The sequence below is a fragment of the Psammomys obesus genome, unplaced genomic scaffold (genome assembly GCF_907164565.1).
Source record: "Psammomys obesus unplaced genomic scaffold, mPsaObe1.curated_primary_1811, whole genome shotgun sequence".
Classification (NCBI taxonomy): domain Eukaryota; kingdom Metazoa; phylum Chordata; class Mammalia; order Rodentia; family Muridae; genus Psammomys; species Psammomys obesus.
This window is the reverse complement of record NW_026596051.1, coordinates 36,106,238-36,123,004: the sequence shown is the minus strand read 5'-3', so window position 1 is coordinate 36,123,004 and position 16,767 is coordinate 36,106,238. Positions and strand designations below refer to the sequence as shown.

The window sequence follows — 16,767 nt, the reverse complement described above, 5'->3', positions numbered from 1 at the left end:
TTCATAGATAAACTTTATATATAAAGTTTAAAACCAGACAGATATGTCCTTTTATTTCAAAACTTAAATTTGAAACATATAAAAATATATGGCTACTTATTAAAATAGCCCAAATTAAAGATTCCATGTATTTAAAAATTGTAATTCATGCTTTAATTGTAATAACAACTTAAGAAAACTCAATGTGACACAAATACATGCTATTAGTAAAACTTCAAAATGAAGAATTAAAATTTATTTCCAAATTACAATGATTGAGAGGAGGCCATAAATTAAAAAAAAAAAAAAAAAAGGAGGCTGGCACAGGAATAGTTCAGGAGAGAGGAGAGCGGAGAAGGGCATAAACAATGTAAACACAGGATTCATGCAGAAATTCTCAAAAAAGATTTTCAGTAGGTTCCTGTCCTGTTCCCTGTCTTCTCCTGTTTCTGATGTCTATCATTTGCCCTTCTGAATGAGGATTGAGCATTTTCTCTAGGGTCTTTCTTGTTGTTTAGCTTCTTTAGGACTATAGATTTTAGTATGTTTATCCTATATTATATGTCTAGTATCCACTTATTAGTGAGTATATACCAGGTGTGTATATCTGCTTCTGGGATACCTCACTCAAGATGATCTTTTCTTGTTCCCACCATTTGCCTGCAAATTTCATGATTTCCTTGTTTTTAATAGCTGAGTAGTATTCCATTGTGTAAATGTAGCACAATTTCTGAAATGGAATTTCTCCATGCCTCCATTGAGGGACATCTAAGTTGTTGCCAGATTCTGGCTATTATGAATAGAGCTGCTGTGAACATGGTTGGGCAAATGTCCTTGTTGTATAGTTGAACACATTTTGGACATATGCCTAGGAGTGGTATAGCTGGATCTTGAGGTAGCACTATTCCTAATTTTTCTGAAAAAGGGCCAGATTGATTTCCAAAGTGGTTATACAAGGTTACATTCCCACCAGCAATGGAGGAGGGTTCCCCTTTCTCCACATCCTCTCCAGCATATGTTGTCACTTGAGTTTTTGATCTTAGCCATTCTGATGGGTGTAAGGTGGAATCTCAGATTCGTTTTAGCCTATCACAGATGGCCTCTGAAAGACTCTACTGATCGAGGTATTGAAGCAGAGGCTAAGACTCATAGCCAAACTTTGGGCAGAGTGCATGGAATTTTATGAAAGAAGGGGGAGATAGAAAGACCTGGAGGGGACAAGAGCTCCAAAAGAAGACCAACATAGTCAAAAAACAAAACAAAACAAACAAACAAACAAACAAACAAAAACCTGGGCCCTGGGGGCCCTGCAGAGACTGATACCCCAACCAAGGACCATGCATGGAGAGGACCTAAAACCCTTGCTCAGATGTAGCCCATGGCAGCTCAGTCTCCAAATGGGTTTCCTAGTAAGGGGAGCAGGGGCTATCTCTGGCATGAAATTAGTGGCTGGCTCTTTGATCACCTCCCCCTGCAGGGTGCAGCCCTGCCAGGCCACAGAGGAAGACCATGTAGCCAATCCTGATGAGACCTGATAGACTAGGGTCAGATGGAAGGGGAGGAGGACCTCCCCTATCAGTGGAGTAAGGGAGGGGCATAGGAGAAGAAGGAGGGAGGGAGGGAGGGATTGGGAGGAGATGAGGGAGGGGGCCACGGCTGGGATACAAAGTGAATTAATTGTAATAAATAATTAATAAAAAATTAAAAATACATTTTTAGTAAATAAAACTTGCAACCTCCAACTGAAGATTCTATGGGTTCTGAAATTATTAACAATCATTTCTAGTACAGAAGTAAAGAGCGAAGTTAAAAATAAATACATTTCCATAAACATAAATAATACAAAAACTCTGCAAGTAATCAGGGTTCAAGGCATCACAATATTTTGTTACATTTCCTGAGAGAGTACCAAAACAGCAAAGCATCAATCCATTATATATAACATGGAAAAAGTAAGCATGAACCTAAAATTTTCATTTCATACATATTTCCCTACTTGGTTCTTCCATCAAAATAAATTTACTTATTAATTTTTAAAGCCATTTAGATTCTGTGTGGTGGAAATTTACATTTGAGATGCTATACACTTATAATAAAACTATTAATTTATGTAAATGAGAATCAGAAGACAATTTAAATTAGTTAAGTTTTGAATGGATTTTAAAAACAGATAAAATATTGTAATTTGTAAAATGAAGACAATGAAGTGGCAAAGCACCTACTTAGAGATGGTTCAATGTGCTGGGACACTGGTGCTGTTCACTGCCTGCTCCTGCTGGACCCACAGATGCCTCCAGAGTTTTCAAACGCAGCAGAGGCCAGTTCTTCATCAAATACTTCACATCATCCACTTCTTTAGCTAACATTTGTCCCTTGGGTGTATCGGTGTTAGTCTATTTAAATGACCATGAGTGTGAATGATGGGCAGAGTTTGACTCTGCCAGGTGTTTAACCCTTCATGGACCAAGTGGACTTCATATCAATTGTATATACTAAACATTTTCTTACTTGGAAAATGTTAACAGTTAAGAGTTATTAAAATAGAATAAAAGGCAAACATTTCTTATTGTCAAGGGTAAAATTTCTATTTTTAACCTTTTCATGTTTCTTGTTTCAGATTCCTTACAATCTTACAAAAGAGCTATGCTATAAAAGAGGCTCACTATGATATTATGTGTTTATATTATACACTGTAGTTGATCAGGAGAATAAAGTAGAGCACACTCTCATGCAAGTCTATGAGCAACACCATCTAGCACAAGGCCAAGGCCCTCTAAGCTCCTGAAAATTTTACTGGATCCTACTTTGAAAAGTACATTCTATCCTTGATAATGTCTTTGATTGTCAATATAGAAGTACTTTTTAAAAGAAAGATCTTGGCCTATTGCTTGCTCATGTTAAAAGAGTAAACTATTGAAGTACTTCTGTGTATCCTAAAGGTAAGCGAGAGAATAATGTAGATGCCATAAGTTTAGGTAACTTCTGAACACTTACAAATGACCTGACATCATGAAGTATAATGGGTTATTTTTGTTAAGCTTTTACCATTTCTCATTCAGTGGAGCATGAGGCTGCAAAGGCCCCAAAGTTCTCAAGCCTGTACATGCATTTCCCTGAGGATGAATGATTTCTCCAACAGACCAACAGCATGCACACCAAGAGTCTAGGGAAATTACAAGCCACCAATTATGTTGTCTCTTCCTTCAGATTTTTTCTGACATATTTTTTGATATGTGAATGATTTACACTGTGGCCATATTCATAGGTGTATATTTATCTTCAAATTTATTAGGTTCTATAGTTTAAATACATAAATCTGTACATCAATTATATTTTAACAGTGTTTTCAAAATTACATATTCACTTTAATAGATTTTGAAGATGATTTTCAAAGGCATCTTTTTTGTTTCTTTCTTTCTTATTATTATTTATTACAAGTTATTCACTTTGTATCCCTCCCTCATCCCCTGGGACCCAATCCCACCCTCCCTCCGTCATCTCCTCCCATGTCCCTCCCCAAGTCCACTGATAGGGGAGGTCCTCCTCCCCTTCCCTCTGATCCTAGCCTATCAGGTCTCATCAGGACTGGCTGCATTGTCCTCTTCTGTGGCCTGGCAAGGCTGCTCCCCCCTTAAGAGGAGGTGGTCAAAGAGCCTGCCACTGAGTTCATGTCAGAGACAGTTCCTATTCCCATTAGTAGGGAACCCATTTGGAGACTGAGCTGCCATGGGCTACATCTAGGTTATCTCCATGCATGGTCATTGGTTGAAGTAGCAATCTCAGAAAAGACTCTGTGCCCAGATTTTATATTTTCTTTTGTTATATTTTAATATTATCTCTTAGAAGTCTGTTCTTTTATAATGAGAGACAGAAAGAGTGTGAATCTGGATAGGAGCGAAGGCAAGGAAGAACTTGGAGGAGTAGAGGAAGGAAAAACTTTAATCAGGATAAATTATGTGATAAAATAACTTATTTTCATAAAAAGAAAAAAAAGTGTGGTTGGTTCCTCCCATAACATTCATTCCACTCTGTCATCACCATATTTGCAGGCATGTTACTGTTGTAGGTCACAGGGTTTGTAGCTGGGTGATACCGATGGTTACCTTTCTCCTCTGATGGTGTGAAAACTACCTTCTAGTACAATAAGGCTACTCATTATGGAAACTTCTAGATAAGCATAAGCTCAGCATTTCCATCTTCAATGACTTAAAACTACTGTTGTCTTCAGCAATAGAGCCTTACTTAGCTGCAGCACTTGGGAGAGCAGGTCCTGTACCCTGCCTGGGCAGCACAGTAGAACTGGCCCTGGTATAGGAAAATGGGTGTGCTGGTCCCGAGGGCATGGGCATGGAGCTGGCCCTACCACTTATCTGCGATGAGGTGGAGTGGGCCCAAGAGTGATGCTCTCCCCAACCTTGCCCCTCTCCACCTGGGGTAGTCAGAAGAGCTAGCCCTGAGGTCCCCAGAGTGGGAGAGCTATCCCTGCCCCTCACTGGCTATCGCTGGCCCACCCCCTTACAGGTCCAGAACCTTGACTGGGAAGCACTGTAGAGTTGGCTCTGAAGGCATGGATGTGGGTGAGCTAGCTCAGAGGGTATGAGAGCAGGACAGTGGGCTCTAACCCCTGCCGATGAGGGTATTAGGTGACCTAGCTGAAGCAGTGCTGGAGAGCTTACCCTGATGGTGCAGGTAAGACAGCCAGCAGGCTGGCCAGCTCAGCTACCAGCCAGGCCCAGGTCCAGGGCTCTGAGTTGGCCCACCCAAAAATCTACACCATCTGTGAACTGTTGGGGTATGTGAAACGGCTGGTCCTGGTGACTCAAAGCTGCAAGGTCTCTATAACACAGGGAAAGAACGCAGCAGGGAAGAGTTCGGGTGACGAGCCATATTGATGGTGTGACAGAAGCCAGAGACCTTGAGCCAGTCTAATGACTCACTGTAATGGACATTTGCAAGTGAAGATGTGTGGACAGAGAGGTATACTGTGGGGCACACGATGAGACACTACAGCTTCCACAACAAGATGTTTTCTAGTTTTGTTTTATTTTGTGTGTGTGTGTGTTTATTTTCTTCTGTGGGGGAGGGTGAAGAGTGGATATGAGGGGATGGCAGAAAGATGAGTGGGACTGGAGTTCATGATGTGAAACTCACAAAGAATCAATAAAAATAATAAAAATAAGTCCTTACCATCAGATTACAGAGAGCAGCCAATAGCTTTAGCAATATCCTATAATGTTTGGGGGTTTCCATGGGACTCCTTTGGTCAATGATGCAACAAGGTATAACCTATTCCTACACTGGAAGATTTACTTGGTGACACAAGATGTCTGGTTGGCACACCGCCTCCTATTATTTGGTGACTCCATTTAAATTCCTTTTATATACATATAATTTAATATATTAATTTATTAAACTTATGTCTATATATTAATTTATTACACATAAATATCCATTCAATATAAACATAGACACATATTTCGGAAATCATCTAGAGCGGTAGGTACCCACAGTTTTCAAATGGCCTTTAGTAACAGTCCATCCCCTTATTCCCACCTTTACCTTCTCTCCCATCCCCTTTCCTATTTAATCCTCCAGTTCCAGTTTCCCGTTGAATTTCTCCATAATTCTGCATTCTAGTTCCTGTTCTTTAAGAGAGTCTCTTCTCAGGTCCCTTACTTGGCATCTAACCTCTGTAGTTATTTGGATTGTAGCACATATATTGAATGAAGGCTTAAAATCTAATGCTCAGACATAAGAGAAAATGTACAATATTAGCATTTTGGCATCTATGTTATTTCATGTAGGACAAAAATGGATGGCGCTACATCCATTTTCCTCTAATCTCATAATTTTATTTTTCTTAACACTGAATACTATCCTGTTGTATAAATGTACCACATTTGAACTATCTACTCATCAGATGAAGAATATATAGTCTGTTTTCAATTTCTGGCTATTATGAACACAGCAGCAATAAACATGGATGGGCAAGTATCTCTCTGTTGTAGGATGGGGTCCACTGGGCACATACCAGAAAGTGGTACAGCTAGATACTGAGGTACATCAATTCCAGCTTCCCGAGGAGCTGCCAGACTGAAATTTCCATAGTGGTTGGACCAGTTTGCATTCCCACCAAAACTATGAGTGTTCTTTCTTCCTTGCGTCCTCGCCAGCATGAGCTGTCACTTCTTTTATTGATTTTGGCCATGCTGACCAGGGTAAAATGAAATATCAAAATTGTTTTAATTTGCATTTCCCTCATGGCTAAGGATGTTGAACATTTTTAAAAGTGTTTTTCAGCCATTTGTACTTCATCTTTGGTGAACTATCTGCTTAGTTCTGTACCTCACTTTTAATTGGGTAATTTGTATTTTTGATATTCAGGGTTTTTAGTTCTTCATATATTTTAGATACCATCTCTCTATCAAATGTATAATTGGCAAAGATCTTTTCCCATTCTGTAGGCTGCTTCTTTGCTCAAATGATGGAGATCTTTACCGTATAGAAACTTTCAACTTCCTGAGGTCCCATTCCTTAACTGTTGGTCTCAGTGCTGTGTTATTAGTGTTCTGGCCAACGTGTCATTTGTGCACCGAAGTTCAAGTCTATACTCCCCTTTCTCTTCTATCAGATTTAGGGTGTCTGGTCTTATGTTGTGGTCCCTGATCCATTTGGAGTTGAAATCGTGCAAGGTGACAAGTATGGATCTATTTTCTTTCTTCTATGTGCAGCCATCCAGTCTGATGAGCACCAATTGTTGAAGATGCTGTAGTTTCTTCAGCGTGTAATTTTTTTTTTACATATTTGTAAAAACAAAACAAAACAAAACAAAACAAACCCCCAGGTATCCACAGTATGTGAATTTATGTTTGAGTATTCAGTTTGATTCCATTAATCAACATAGCTGGTTTTAAGCCAGTTCCATGCTGGTTTTATTACTATAGTAAAGCTAAATATTAATGTGTTCTTATTCCATTAGATTAGATGGTAAAAGTCACAGCAACCTTCATAGTGTGTTTTCATTCTCATCTGCTGAGAAATTGTCTGAATAGTTGTGATCTTTATTTTTAACTTTCTTAATTAGACACACAAAAACACTGAATTCAATGTTTAAAATGTACATAATACTTTAAGTTTGTATGAATGGTGAAATAATAAGCATAATCATTATGTTTAAATTTCCAAAACATAACAAAAATGATGACTATATCAAATCCAACTTACCATACATGGAAAATCCATGAAAAGGGATTACACCTGGAAAGTAAACAGAGTACCAGTCACATACCTTGGCTTCATGCAGGAAGTTAAAGGATCAAAACTGCAAAGGGAGTGTTATACTTTCTGCTCCACTTTGTTTGAATGTCAGAAAGACAGTGATGGTAACTAATAACACTTGTTTTAACACTCTTAGAAAGGTAACTAGACATTTTCAAACTTGCATCTGAGACTGAGAGTAAGCAAGGAATTAGCCATGAGGTTCGGGAAAACTACAGCTGTGCCTCTGGAGGCCTTAGACAAAGAGTCAGAGAGGAGAGAGCTGACGAACTGTCCCTGTGTCCTGGGGTGTGTATCCAGCTATGGTGAGGACACAGTTATGGTGAGGACCCAGCTATGGTGAGGACCCAGCTATGGTGAGGACACAGCTATGGTGAGGACACAGCTATGGTGAGAACACAGTTCTAGTGAGAACACCTCTTCATGCAATGAACATCCTTGACTGCAGGTAAGCTGGTCCCAGCGTGTCAGAAATTCAGGCATCATCCCTTGCTGAGTGTGACTCGTATACCAGCAAGGGATCAAGTCATCACTATCCTCAAAAGCCCAGGTTTAAGGCTTCGTTGTAATAGCATCTATATTTTGGTCTGGACCTTTTCTTTTGTGGGCAAGTCAACAGAATCATGGGAAGAAATTCCCTGTAAAGGACATGGGGTTCACCATGATTTGCAAGGAGTTAAAAAAATAAAAGTTACCTTATGCCCATGAATGAATATTCCACACACCTCATAAGTACTTATACACATTTTTAAAATTGCTGGGACAACACCCAATGGTTTGTGCCGGCCCTTGGCCCTGCCCATCCCCATCTAACACCCAGTGGTCTGTGCCATCCCTTTGCCCTGCCCATCCCCATCTAACACATATACAAGTTTGGGTTAGCCTGCTCAGATAACTCTGGGTTGTGCTATCATTTTACTTTGCTTTGTAAATAAACTTCTGCTACACTGTTTATGTCTCTTAGCTCAATTCTTTCCTTTGAAAAGACCAGATTAAAGAGAAATCTTTTCCTGATGAGACACCAATTAATTTTCTATTGAGATGGTAGAGCAAATATACATGCTTACAAAGAAGAGGATCAAGCTGCAAAGGGTGGCCATGGAACTTCATTTCAGAACTACTGCAATGGCCCTAAAAGTCAGTTTATAATGTTGCTCCTTAAACAACTACATTCCACTTACTAAGATCCAGTCTGCTAAGGATCAGTGAGATTTTCAAGGTGTTTCTGTAAACATCACTTCACAGAAAATACTACAATCATTTCATTAATTTTATTAGTAATTATATTTTGGGATTGACTTAGGAGACACATTGAGAGGCTGTAGTATAAATTCATATGGTATAATAATTGGCAAAAAATTTATACAAAGTCCATATCATGTGCACAGAAAGACTAAAAGCATAACTTTAGTACACAAACATTTTGCTATATTCTGTGAAAAATGGGAATTGATATAGCCTTAATTCCAAACAGAATCTTACAGAACACTAAATCAGTTTATCAATGTATTTGCTCAACTATGTTCATAGCAGCTTAATTCATAATAGCCAGAATCTGGAAACAACCTAGATGTCCCTCAAATGAAGAACAGATAAAGAAATTGTGGTGTATTTATACAATGGAATACTACTCAGCTATTAAAAACAAGGAAATCACAAAATTTGCAGGCAAATGAACAAAATTAGAAAAGATCATCCTGAGTGAAGTAACCCAGAATCAGGAAGACATGCATGGTATAGTCTCACTTATAGGCAGATATTAGTCATGTAATATAGGATAACCATACTAAAATCCACAGGCCTAAAGAAGCTAAATAACAAAGAGGACCTTAGGAAGGATGTTTAATTCTCATTCAGAAGGCCAAACAAGATAGACATTGGAAGTAGGAGAAAAGCATGAACAGGACAGGAGCCTAGGTGGTTGAAGAGAGGGAACATGATGGAAGGCTACCATAAATGCCCTCTGAAAGACTCCACCCAACAGGGGATCAAAGTAGATGCTGAGACTCATAGCCAAACTTTGGGCAGAGCTCAAGGAATCTTATGGGGGATAGAAGTACCTGGAGGGGACAAGAGCTCCACAAGGGGACCAACAGAGCCAACAAATCTGGGCCCAGGGGGTCCTGCAGAGACTGATGAACCAACCAAGATGCATGGAGAGGGCCTAAACCCCCTGTTCAGATGTAGTCAATGGGCAGCTCAGGCTTCATGTAGGCTCCCAAGTAAGGGGAGTAGGGGTTTGTGGGCTCCCAAGTAAGAAAAGCAGGGGTTATCTCTGACATGTCCCCTTAGTGGAGTAGTCTTGCCAGGCCACAGGGGAGGAAGATCCAGGCAGTCCTGATGAGACCTGATAGGCTGGGGTGAGATGGTAGGACAGGAGGGCCTCACCTTTCTGTGATCTAGGGGAGGGAAAAAGGGAGGAGATGGGGGAATAGGACCAGGAGACAGGGGAGGGAGCTACAATCATGATAAAGAATGAATAAAGTATAAAAAATTTAAATTAAAAAGTAAAAAAAAATTCAAAAGGTTTTTATTTATTCATTTGTTTGTTTATTTAAAGTATAGAAGTGCTGTAGTCTTCTGACCTGTAAGGAGGCAAAACAATGCTGGCAGGCCATCTAGACTAAGTTCTAAGAAGTCACCCAGATCTCAATCTGAGGCATAAAGGACATGGGCCATTTCAAAAGCTTGTTTGTGGGGAACAATTTCTCATGCTGGGTCAAACTCCAGTGCCCAGTGACGTCTACTTCTTATTCCTAATGCTGACCATTAGGTCATATGGAAACGTCTGAAATGTCCAGCCCTGTCACCGCTTGGTGACAACTGAGGCTCTATGAAAGAGTGGTCTGGCACAGCCCCTCCATTTCACTCTTATCTGAAAGTCCATGACTGAGACCTCCAAGTATGTTCCTCTCACACAGCCACAGCTAAAACTGCATTTGGACAGTTGTTTTTGGATCTGAGTAGGGCTGTATTCTTATCTGCTACACTTCTTCTTTGGTGAACCAGTCCAGGAGGAGATAATTCTGGATTTGCACTGTTATCTAATGTGTTTGCTATTCTCCCTGATGCATACTATCTATGTTCTCATCCAAGGCAACATAAAAATGGTGAACAAGAAAGTGTGAGGACAATAACTCACTAGGAACCACCTCGTGCAGATTTCAGCTCATTAAACAGCGCCCTATTGAGTCAGTGAAAGCCATGACCACGTAACAGCGCACCTGCTTAGCCACTCTCGTTTGGTCACTTAGGGGTTTTTTGTGTCTTTTGTAAGTTTCTTAACTTCTGTAAACTTCATTCAGTTCCTTTATCCACAAATCAGAGAACATGATTAAATGACTGTGGCTCAGCCATTAATAGAGTTAAAATGCTTGGGTTTGTTGTAAATGTTTACTGTTGATATAAGCATTCACAAAATAATGTCATGTTTCTTTGTTTAAAAACAATTTAATAAAAAAATGTTATGATGGTAACCCAGTTATTATTGTGAGCTAGTAGGCCAGACCACCCAGAAGTTAGGCAGCGTGGCTCTGAGGAGTCATACACTCTAAGCATCAGGATCTCTTTCGTGGGTGTCTCACCTCACAGCATGTGACAGATTTATTATACACTGTCCTACTTTGGCATTTCTGGTGCTTATCAGGACTCTTGTGACCTCTATTTGTTTAGCTTCTCTATGCTTTGAAATGTTCTCTCTTAACAGCGGCAGTCCTGATTGCCTGGCACTAGCAGGCTGGCGTCACTGGAGTGAACTCTGCCTGTCTCGTCTATACTTCACCTCTCCTCACTTGCATGCTCAGCAGGAAGACATTTCCCTTTCTCCTCTCAGGTCACCAAATCCTGCTTCCTGTCAGCAAGCTAATTTCACTCCACAACTTGTTTATGTGGCTTGTGAGCTAAGAATGGCTTTTGTATTTTTAAAGGATTATTTACAAAACGAATAGTAATATGGAGTAGAAAAGACAGTGGCCAGAAAGAAATATTTACCACCTGGCTGGTTACAGAACAAGTTTGCCAATCTCTGCTTTGGAATCATGTCCATCAGTTATCCCTTCTCCTCTTCATGTTTATTACTCAACTAATATCTCCTGAACCTCTAGCATGTGGTAGATGCTGTTCGAAGGATGGCAACTGACTGTTTGTTATGGAAAAGAAACCATAGAATAAGTTTCTACATCCACACAGTAATAAATGGTATCAAGAAAATAGAATGAAGAGTGATGGGGTGGGGTAGTTTGGGCCAGATGGAGGCAGAGGAAGCTTCAGAGGCTGTGCAGGTGAGGCGCTTAGGAGGAAGGCCCAGAGGCTCTGGCAGCCCACTGACGGCTGAGGGGAAAGCTTACTGTACAGAGCTGGGCTAAGGTGGATGGCGGTGAGGTCTGCTCCTCACTTCTACTCACAGAGCACCAGCAGCAAGGGTGAGCTTCCAAGTGCTGTGTCTTTAATCTCTATGGAAACCTTTCAATCAAAGACTTCACACACAGACACACACACACACACACACACACCCCTCCCTTATACACCTCATCAGACACCATCATCAAAAGCACATTTTCTTCCCAGATCTTATTTTTCAATTAAATAAATGTAAAATCTCCTCCCTTTGAAGCCAAGCTTAATTTTTTACGAAAATAACAACAACAAAAAGCCATCTACATTCCTTCCATTACTTCCCCAGACACTCTTACATGATGTGGTCTATTTTCTGCCTATATGGCTCTAATTTCGGATAGCCAAATGTAGGGGTCTCTCTGCCTGCCGTGGTTATATTAGCTTCAGACAACTGAAGGCTCCCTCTCAGCCCTGACCTTACCATGGCAGTGATGAGCTGGACAGGTCAGGCTGCTTCCCCCAAACTTCTGCTTCTGTGTTTTTTCTGTGGTTCTTCTGCCGCTCCTAACCTCAGCTGCCTTCCAAGACTCTGTCATATTTACTTTCACTCTCTCTACCAGAATTCTCCTTATTAATCTTTACTTGAAATTGTGAAACCCAAGAATCCTGCTTCCTTCTGGAGGCTGTTTCTGTGGATCCCAGCACACCCTCTAACATGCAGGAAAAGAACCTTTGGGCTTTTACTGCTTTCTCGTTCTCCTCTGGTTCTGGTACCCGATGTCTGGTATGTTGTCTCTTTCTGGTCAGTGGGACACTTGGCTATCTCACAAACATCACTCCTCTCCCTACCCTACAACAGGACTCTCTTCCTCGCCAGTGGATGGCTTCCTTTTCAGCCTTTGGGTGGGCAGGGCTTTAGGCAATGATCTTCCTTCCTAGCCTTGTCCCTAACTTACCCCTTCAAAGTTCTTTTTTAAATTTTTTTAATTTTTAATTTTTATTATTAGTTACATTTTATTAACTCTGTATCCCAGCTGTATCCCACTCCCTCATCAAAGTTTTTTTAAAATATATTTATAATTTTACATAATGTATTTTGATCATATTCAGCGACATTCTAGACTCATCTCCCAACAGTCCTTGACTTTTTACCTCAAACAATTCATCACATTGTACTATTTATTTATTTATTTATTTATTTATTTATCTAGTTAGTTAGTTAGTTAGTTTTGACATTCAGCTCTTTATCAGTGGTGAAGATGCCTTTGGTTAGGCAAAAAGGCATGGGGGATGGACAAGACTATCTGAGGGGAGTTTCCTAAAAATCAGGTGTTTCTCCATACAAATTTAGAGGAAACACCATCACGGAAGAACCTCCCCCCAGACTGCAGCCAGATACCACCATGCCCCAACACCAGGAACGCCTGAGGGGCTGCTAGGCTGCTGGGACAGTAGGGCTTCCGTGCTGGCTTCAACGCGGTGCGAAGGCGGCGGCTGTACCTGCGCACTGAACACTGTAGGTGCCACCAGGAACTTCTCAAAGTTCCAGGCAATGTCATTGCGGCACACCAGAGACTAAATGATGTGCTTGGGGGTCAGCCCTGAGCTCAGTGCGGTCGTCACTAGGCGCCGGCAAGCCCTACCCCAGGAAGGTAAAGAGCGGGTGAGCCTTCCAGCAGACCTGGCCTGCTTCAACGAGGCACGGGTCTCTGGGCACCCAGACAACACTGCATTTCCCGCTCTATCACTGTCTACAGACGTGGTGGTGAGTTATTTAACTTACTTATTCTTCTACAACTCTCTCTGGGTTAAGACAGTGACCCTGTGCTGTGGGCTCTACTTTAACTATAACCCTGACTCTTCTTAGTGACCATCCCGTATTTCCAGGCCAAATTTCCTGAAGCCAGCTTGCAAAGCTTGTATGTTCTTTTTAAACCTGATGAGCACGCACACACACACACGCACACACACACACACACACACACACACACACACACACACACACACGGCAAGTCAGAGAAGTGGTCCAAGGGTGTTTCTCTGTGGAAGCACAAACAGGATGAGGAGGTGCACATATTGTACTCTAGGGTCTGCTGAGGAGTCAGAGCATCCAAACGTGGCCTTCCAGATTGTTCTGAAAGCACAGAAAAATTTACCAGATTCATGCTCTGATTTATAACTTTTAATATTTAGATTTATAACAGATGGGCCCTGTGAGGGTTATGGGTAGACTAGCTTTTACCTATAAAGCATTTCCACTTGGAAGGGGAGATAAGTAAGACCATGTGTGCACTACAATACAATACTTGACAAAAGTCAGTGATTAACACAAGCCATTTCCCTTCTCTGATCTCACTCTTATAATCCATTTTTATTTTTATAAAACATAAATGAGCATAGGACAGACATTACTTATCTATCCAGTCCGATGAACACTGTGCCATTACACGCGTACAGAAAGAGTTGTGACACCTGGACAGTCTGCCTTTGCTATTTTTGAACCATTTATTTAGTTACCTCCATCCAGGGCCTGATGAGCTTCTCATTCCTGTGGTACTACAAAAGCCTCCTATTTCTTCTTCCCTCCAAATAATCAAGTCACTAACTTTTGAAGTTGCTCAAGTTATCTTCCTAAACTTGTGCTAAGACTATGAGAAAGACCTCTACATCCACTGCTTTCTGCTGCTCATTCATTTATCACCCATATGTCTGTCGAACTCTTACTTTTTAATTAATGGATACCTAGATACCTACTCTGTAGCCCGTAGGGACATTAAAATAAGTGAGATGTTGACCCTTAACTAATGAAATTCAAATTCTGGTGTTGTTACATTGGTTAAATGCCTCCAGTTTGTTTGTGGAATTCAAAGCTCTAACTTGGCCCTGCTGTTTCCCCTCTGCTGTGCAACCCTGAGCCCAGAGCCTCTGAGATACGGCACACCACACTTCCCATCAGCAGGCTTTCATACTTCAGTGGCTCTCACGAATAGCTCTGCATATAACACATCCCGTCAGAACCTTCCTAAAGGGAACTGCAACAACAAAACAACCAAAAAGCAAAGTCCCTAACTAACCTCCCACTTATCTCGATGCTCACAGAACCTGCACTCTTGCGCCCTACCAGGGGGTTGAAATGAAGCTACTGTTACTTTCAAATACTCCGAATTCCGAGGATCTAAGTGAGATGCAGCTAAATCAGGGCAAGGTACTTTTAATAAAGCCTGAGTGACCGAGTTCGAGATCTGCACGACAGCACAAACGGTGCGCATCAATCTCACGCGTGCAGTTAAATTTCATCACACTCCCCCAAGATCAGAAAGAGCAACTGCTCTCCATAAGGCAAGGGCTCCATATATTTCACACCAGGCATATCCTCAGAATCCAGCCCAGCGCCCTCTGTGAGATGACAAATAATGTCGTTAATGATTATAAACATAATAAAGGCCTGTAAATAAGGCCTTTATTTACAGGTGATACAAAAACTCACTTATAAATGTATGATTAAGATATAGCAAAGGATGTCATATATGACTCAGTGTAAAGAACAAAAACTCAATGAAGTTATATAGCCATGAATTTGAATTCTTTGTGACTTTGGTCCAGTTATTAATCTTCTCTGAATTCTTTTTAATTTATGAACTTTTACTGATTTCACTTCAAACATAAATGAATTGTTATATTTACAGTGACCAGTATTATCAGTCCAATCTTTAATATAACATAGATGCTCAATACTAATGGCTATTTTTTGTTCTCCAAATGGAAAGTACCACATTTAAGTATGAGCATAAATCCAAAAAGAGTCTGATTAAGATTAAAGAGGGCTCCAAAGAGTCTTCATGGCTTGAAGAAGACACAGTAAAATCCTGGCCAAAAAACACAAAACACACAAAAGAAAACAAAAAAACAGGGGGCCCGAGGAACAATGAAGAGCCCCTAGGACATAAACACATTAGGTTTCTTTGATCATAGAGTTGTTTCTTAGCAAGTTTCTCCAGGGCCCCTCCTTCACCTCTCATCACTTCAGCCTTTCAAGAGTCAAGTTTCATTCACCTGGCTGCTGTCCAAGCATGTGCTTTAAGTGCTAGGGACACATTTGATCACCTTCCAGGTTCCACAAGCATGCCATCAGTGACTGTTTAAGATCCATGTGCATCTGAAGATGGTCTCAAATGTTAACCGCCCATCCATGTGGTATGACTAACAGTACAAACAGGTGACTTAATGGAGCCTTGCCAAATCTCAGACAACACCATCAACAAAAACAAATCTTGAAGTAGAAAACACACAGAAAGCTATGACTCGCCAAGCCCAGACATTAGCATGCTTCCGTCTTACCGAGTCCGGGTCCCTTTCCCCACTGTCTTTATGACTTACATCTGATTCACTTCAACTCACACCGGCTGGAGTGCTTACACACTTTCATTTGGAATTACTCAGTTCATTTTACTACATTCATTTGATGAGATAGTATATCCCTGTTTATTCTCATTTTACACACAAGCAACATGTCAGCAAAGATAAAGATTAACATAATGGATAAACTGGATTTACGCCATTTTCATAATCTTTCTAAATTAAAACTTTTAAACTACAACTTTGATACTTTATTTTAGTAATCAAAAATTTCCATGCCATTACAATAAAACATCTAAATGTGAACCCAGATGTCATATTTTAAAAAAAATGTTAACAAATTTTTCTGTTTCCATCTAAATTTATGTTCTGAGAAGATATGAGGTTATGTGGTATTTTAAATTTATTTAATTAATATAGATGACAAAATATATTGCTATTTATCAACTTTACACTTGCAAAGAGATTTAAAGTAATATATTTTCATTATTACTATTACTATTATTTTGAAACAGGTTTCTCTGTGTAGCCGTGGCTGTCCTGGACTCAGTGTGCAGACCAGGCTGTCCCTGAAATTACAGCAATCCATCTGCCTCTGCCTCCCTGAGTGTTGGAGTTACAGGTGTGAGCCACTCCGCCCAGCATTTTCATTATTTTTTCAAGACACTTCCCCAACTTTGTTATGTTCTGTGCTGTAAGATGTTAGGAGCTTCCCATTCCCAAACTGGGATTTGGCCAAGTCTCCAGGTAAGTTCAATGACCTTAGGTGTGTGTGTGTGCATGTGTGTCTGAACAGGCATGTGTGTGGACACACACACG

At 40.5% G+C, this 16,767-nt stretch overlaps 1 protein-coding gene across 3 annotated transcripts in view; it reads right to left on the bottom strand.

Moving 5' to 3' along the window:
- Tbc1d19 (TBC1 domain family member 19) overlaps window positions 1–16,767 on the bottom strand; it is a 142,854-nt gene that overhangs the window by 27,988 nt on the left and 98,099 nt on the right. For all 3 annotated transcript variants that reach the window (XR_008722010.1, XM_055623932.1, XM_055623933.1), the window contains one exon: window positions 7,204–7,236. Coding sequence is in view for 2 of the 3 variants with exons in the window: in XM_055623932.1 (XP_055479907.1) it covers window positions 7,204–7,236 (33 nt within the window). In the remaining variant the exon portion in view is untranslated. The remainder of the gene's footprint in view (window positions 1–7,203; window positions 7,237–16,767) is intronic.